This window comes from Phaethon aethereus (genome assembly GCF_964289735.1).
Source record: "Phaethon aethereus genome assembly, chromosome: 5".
Lineage (NCBI taxonomy): Eukaryota > Metazoa > Chordata > Aves > Phaethontiformes > Phaethontidae > Phaethon > Phaethon aethereus.
In genome coordinates, this window is record NC_138579.1 from 8987220 (window position 1) to 8993219 (window position 6000).

The following is a 6000-nucleotide window of genomic DNA, read 5'->3' on the forward strand; positions in this document are numbered from 1 at the left end:
TTTGAGAGAAGGCAGCCTGCAAATGTCAATGGGCAATATAGCTATTTAAAAAAAAGAAAAGAAGGGATGTATGTTTTTGTCAGCAAAGCCCTTCCATCATGAATATGAAATACATCTCAGGTTGAATTTGAGGTCTGTCCTCTAAAAATTTCCTGTACTGAAATATTTCTCAAGAGGTTTAATTAATCTTAAAATTTACCTAAACCGAGAAGTTTAAATAAACTTAGCAACTGTAGATCTCCAAATTGATTTCATTTTTCTGAGACTTTAAAAAGCTATTTTGTTGAAATCTCTTCTCTGTTTTGGTTTGAAAGACCCAAACAATAAGGAGAAAATTGGAAATCTTATGGTTACTGGACTAAAGTAATAGGACTAGTCACTTGTTTGAAGGTAAATGTAAACCCAAGAGTTTCAAAAACTAGGACTTACAGGCAGTTGGCCAAGAAAAGTATAAAAAATACTGAGGAAAATTGTTTCCTCACTTCTTTCAGGTTTAATAATCCTAAATGTTATAAATATTAAGGTAGGTCAAGAATATTTCCAACCAGTAGCGTGATTTTTAACTGACACTGTCCCTGCAGCAGGGACCAGTACCACTGCTGTTTCAGATAGGTTGTTAGGCCCAAATCCTGCAAATTAATCTGCACAGGTAGATCCCTGTGCCTCTGGGAATCCGCATTAAGTCAAAGAGGGAAAACTAACTCACAGGATCAAATTCTTAATTTGAAGCTGGACCACTGTAACTCATTATGACACTAATCATAAATGTCTCACCAACACTATCTGCTCCCCATCTGCTTGTTCTATCTTATTATAGTTTTATATCTCAATCCATGGGACTAGCTACAGTAGTCAAATTAAGCAGCTGCATATGCCTATGTTTCTGCAAGACCAGGTCCTCAAAGGCAACATTTTTCTTATGCTTGTGCACATGCTTAGTTCATTCCCTGAATGGGACTACACAATAGAATGAAGTAATTGTAACATCAATTTCTTCATTTATATGAATGCAAATCTCAACGTTTGCCAGTAATCTAACCATTTAAGCCAAAGGATAAACTCCATTCACCTTCTGAATTTTCAAAGGAAATGACCTGCATATCAAAAATGACCTGTGAAAGTGTAAAAGAGAACTTGAAAATTATTTTAAAGGAGCATTTGCTTCTTTATCATACTGTCACAAAACAATGAGAAAAATTCATTAAATAACACTCATTGCAGACTACAAAGTCAAATCCACTGGCACCAACAAATGCTAAATTGAGTAACGCTAAAGTGGGGGAGCGTTCTGATACAGCATCACTCCAGGCCTCCCCCTCTCCTACTCTCCTCTACACCTCCAGCTCAGTCACCATCAGGCACAACGCAGTGGGGCTAGATGGACCTTTCTCGGGACCCAGTACGGCCATTCGTGCATTCTTACAGATATCTCACAGAAAGAAGCCCCAAATATTTTAATGACAACTCCACTACATCTAATCCTAGAATCCTACTTTTAATTAAAAAACCATACATTAAGATGTGAGGGTTTTTGTAGGGATTGGTTTGGGTTTATTGCAACTTCTCTCTTCTTACAAAGAAGTGGGGTTAAGAACTAAACCAAAGCGCAATTACACATTTATTACATATTTCAATACTCTGATTAACAAATTTGTCAAATGGGTAGAGGAAGAAATGTAGAAAATATACTTCCCCACAAAGCAGAAATGGGACAGACATAATATTAAACCTATTAATCTTGAAATTTTCCATAGTTATCAACACCAGCCATGTTTATTTTCACTACTTACAGCAGAAAAGAAGAGGAACAATGAAAAAAAATCCACAAAACTAAATAAACCATTTGAGAAGTCACTGTAGAAAAAACACCTCCGAAAGGCGATTCCCCCTTCCTCACCAGACAGACCTAATTCTGAGAGGTGCTTTTGGCCCCTGGATTTGTACTGAAATTCACTGACAAGTGGGATTTAGGGGCAGCATTCAAGATATTACAGAGATATTGGCATCCTTTCAAGAGTAGTATGCTGGATCATAATTTTCTTTCCCAAATTAGAGGTTAAATCTGCCAGCAGAAACTCAACTGAAGCTGGGATATGCAGGCTCTCAGAACAGTAGTCTTGCCTAAGACCCAACTGGCAACACCTTTCCTCTTGAGAGGCTGCAGCTCATGGGACCTTTCGATTTCAAAACCCAGCAGAAGCCACGAGCTGGGAGCTACCCATTCACCAATGGCATGAAAGGGGTGCCATCTCCCCACTAATACCTTGCTCTACAGCATTCAATATATGCCTGTGGGCTGCATTTGGCACCACTGTCACAGGTTGCAGACCTACACGTCAAGGAAAGATACCAAAACCCAGTTTCTCTCTACTTACAAATCCATTTACCCTTACCAAAATTATTGTTCATTTAGGTCAACTATTGAGGATTCGCAAACTAAAATACTCACACATAGCCCGAATGCCTTGAAAATTCAAGTCATGGTATGGGTTAACATTAGCATTTAAATCTTTCAAAAGTATTGCAAACAGTTATCACACCCTCAAGTCACAGATAAAATATTTTGTAGAGCTTAAAGACATACATTACTGGCATGAAACATTTCTCATAGCTGGAAAAATTTCCCTGCAATTTCTGGCATTAAAATGCTTTGAGTTTAGAAGTTTGCTATAGACTAAAATTGTTTTATTTATTAAAAAGCATTCATCATCTTACCTTTTAGCAGAGGCAGGGGAGTTAACTCAATAGGCTTGCCCTGAGACCTAAACTGGGAGGAGCTTTGTGACCTCTTCTGTCTGGCTTTTCTGACGGACTTCCGAGAAAATCCGTCTACTTTATCCACTGATGGAGGAGTAGTTGGTGCTGAGGACATATCCCTGCTGAAAGAAGACAAGTGTTACTAATATATTCCGAATGGATGAAACAGGTAAAGATTAACCTAAATTTTCAAAAAATCATCTTCTTTCTGCACCACTCTCCTGCTGACGACTCACCCAGACAGACTGTTAAGAGAGCTAACCCACCAACATACGTACAAATTGTATGGAATAAACTTAATGGAACAGTGTAATAATTCTTCTCCCTCACTTTCTGTCTCCTACTTGTCAAAATCCTGAAATAGGGAAAATTCAGGCCTAATGCTGACATCATTACATCACTACAACTTCATACACCTGTAGAACTGACAAAGGATCGTAGCCTTAAACTACATATTCTTTGGGACAAAGTTATTTCAACTCATTCTGCAAGGGACCATGCATGCTGAAGAATGGGTACACAAAGAGGCACAAATTTTTTTGCATTAAATTCAGCAATATGCATAGGACAATAAAAATAGGACCAAAGAAAATCTGTTTATTTACCACACCTACATACAAGATTTTATAGAAATTTAAGAAAGTATAGCAAAAAGTACTGCTATGCTTCAGAATTTCACTAATGCTGACAAATTTTACATATTACTTCTTTATTCTCCATTTTAGAAATACTCGGTTATTTTCTTGTGAGTCTCTTTACACATAGTTATTCCACATTCTGGCATTTCTGTAAGAATAGCAGTGTGGTAGCCATAACTGTTCTAAGGGCATAAGCCAGACAAGGTTTGCAGGGACAGGCAGAGAGCCAAAAAACATTTCTGCAAGCAAAAGTTTGTTTCCCAACTCTATCAGCTGGTCTAAGAAATAAGCATTGCTTCTTCCTATAAAACTTGCCTTGGTAGTACTCCTGTAGCTGATTCCATCCTCAAAAGGAAGCATTTAAACAGCAAATTACTCCATCCAGCTATTTTATTTACCAGTCTTGTCCTGTCTTTTTAAAAGGCCCATCACATCTTGGTGAAATACATGAGTAATACTTAAGGGAAACAAGATAGGAGGAATTTAGGCCTACGTATTTCTAGCAGCTCTGTGTACAGTTAACTTCACCAGCGTGTGCACCTCTACTGAAATCAACAGAACTATCCGCTTTAGTAACATGATCATTAACAAGAGCAGCTCTGTTGGTTTTAGTAAGGCTACACACTCGTGTAAAGTTAAGCATCGGCATAAGCATTTGCAGGATCAGGGTCTTCGAACATGTCCTTGGACAGCATTACTCATCCTCAATGTCTGTTGACTTCAATTACCAAAGTGACTCGTATGCTAAAAGAACTTGATTCCACAATATAGAGAACACTTTCGAGTACTTATTTTATTATAATATTTGGTTACTCAAATGCTGCATAAATTATTAAACCCATTGAAACAGACATTATTTGGGTTTGTCTTTTGTGAGAAAAGCTTCAGAAAGCGTGATTTATTGCAACAAAGTGAACAACTTCCAAACAAGAAGAACTACTTAATACAAAATTACATATACGTGCACTAAATCTATCAAAAAATGGAAGTATAAACTCCATAGCTTCTTCAAGGAAGCATGTGCAGCACCCAGAAGCTGAACTGTGCAGCTGGCATTACAATAATGAAAAAAAACCTCATTCCATCTTTTTGATTTCTCCTGAGATATTCTTTCACTACCGACTTATACTTTCTAAATATAATATACTATCAGCAACATGAACCTGTACCTTAAGCTAGTCTTGTTTATCATCGGGGGGGAGTGGGGTGGAATACCACCATCACCAGGACATTCTGGCCCCAGCCAAGATTAATAAATAAAAAAGTCAGATAAACTGAAATAGAATGGCCTGTACTTTAGCAACCCACTTCTAAGATTTCAACAGTCCGACAAAAAACATGCAAACACAAAGTTACCTGTTACATAAACCAAATTCTTAAAATATAAGCAAAAATATATTCTTAAAACCTGAATTTGTCTGGCCCTATTTCGTCTCATCAAAAAGATTTACCGGTTCATCACGTGCATCATTAAAGTGTAACCATTTCTGCAGAAATGTCTGCACACTCTCTCAAAATTAAATTAAAAAAAAAATGGTCAGGGACTAAAGTAGATCACTTAAACTGCAGGATCATTGTGTCAGCAAGAAGCTTTACTGACACTTTGCTGCTGTAAATTTAGTAACAGTTTCCCTAACCTGCTTTATAAATTATTAAAATCTAATTCTAATTCAACAAGACTACATCCAGCCTAACAACCTTACAGTAAACACTGATCTTTTTTTCGTCTCTCCCAATGAACATTTGCTCCCCTGAATACACTACCACAGTGAAACACACTCTTTCAACGAACAGCAAGGAAAAAAAAAAACAACGAGATATTTATTGTGTGCGAGTGGGAAAGCTGCAAACCCAGCCACTGCTTCTTGTTCCTTTCAGCAGGAGATCTTATTTTATTACCAAAGTATTTTGGTAAATACGAAGCCACGCACATCAGATCTGCTGGTCCCCGGGGGGGGGGAGGTGTAATGCACGGCGAGGCGAGTGGACGTGAAAATACCGACGGTTATCACCGGGGAAGGGAGCCAGAGACTCGCTCCGCGCCCGAAGACGCAGAGGTGTAATTAGCTGCCTCCCGCCCGCTGCTATCGGCTGTCATTTCCAGAAGGGAGCCGCGGAGCACCGCAGCTGGAACATGTCCTCCCCGCAGCCCCCCGCGCCTCCTCACCGCCGCCCGGCCCCCCCGCCTCGGCCCGCCCGCGCCTCCTCCCCGCACCGCCGCCGCCTCGCCGCTCCCCCGCGGGCCGGCGCGGAGGGACGGAAGGATGGAGTTACCTTGACCCTCCTGGTAGAGAAGCCGGAGACGTGAGGGAGGCGGCGGCGGCGTGAGCCGGGCTTGGCGGAGCGCGGCCGATGCCTGGCGGCGGCGGCCCGAGTATGGTACGCGCCGGGCTCGGTCCCTGCCGCGGCGGCGGCGGCGGCGCAGGAGCCTGTAGGCCTCGGCGGCGTTGGCGGCCTCCCCAGCGCAGGGCGGCGTTGGCGGCGGGTTCAGGAGCGGGCGGCTGCTCGGGCTCCGCTCAGTCCCATGCACTCGGCGCGGCCCCCTGCCTGCGATGGCTGCTGCCTCACTCACATTCCCGGCGGAGCCCTGCGGAGGGGCCCTGAG

At 41.5% G+C, this 6000-nt stretch overlaps 1 protein-coding gene across 2 annotated transcripts in view; it reads right to left on the minus strand.

The window, feature by feature from the left end:
• Nucleotides 1-2872, minus strand: part of PPP2R5E (protein phosphatase 2 regulatory subunit B'epsilon) — a gene marked incomplete at both ends in the record, with an annotated part of 68307 nt that extends 65435 nt beyond the window's left edge. For both annotated transcript variants that reach the window (XM_082000479.1, XM_082000478.1), the window contains one exon: nt 2716-2872. In XM_082000479.1, coding sequence (XP_081856605.1) covers nt 2716-2872 — 157 coding nt within the window. The remainder of the gene's footprint in view (nt 1-2715) is intronic.
• Nucleotides 2873-6000: the final 3128 nt, after the last annotated feature.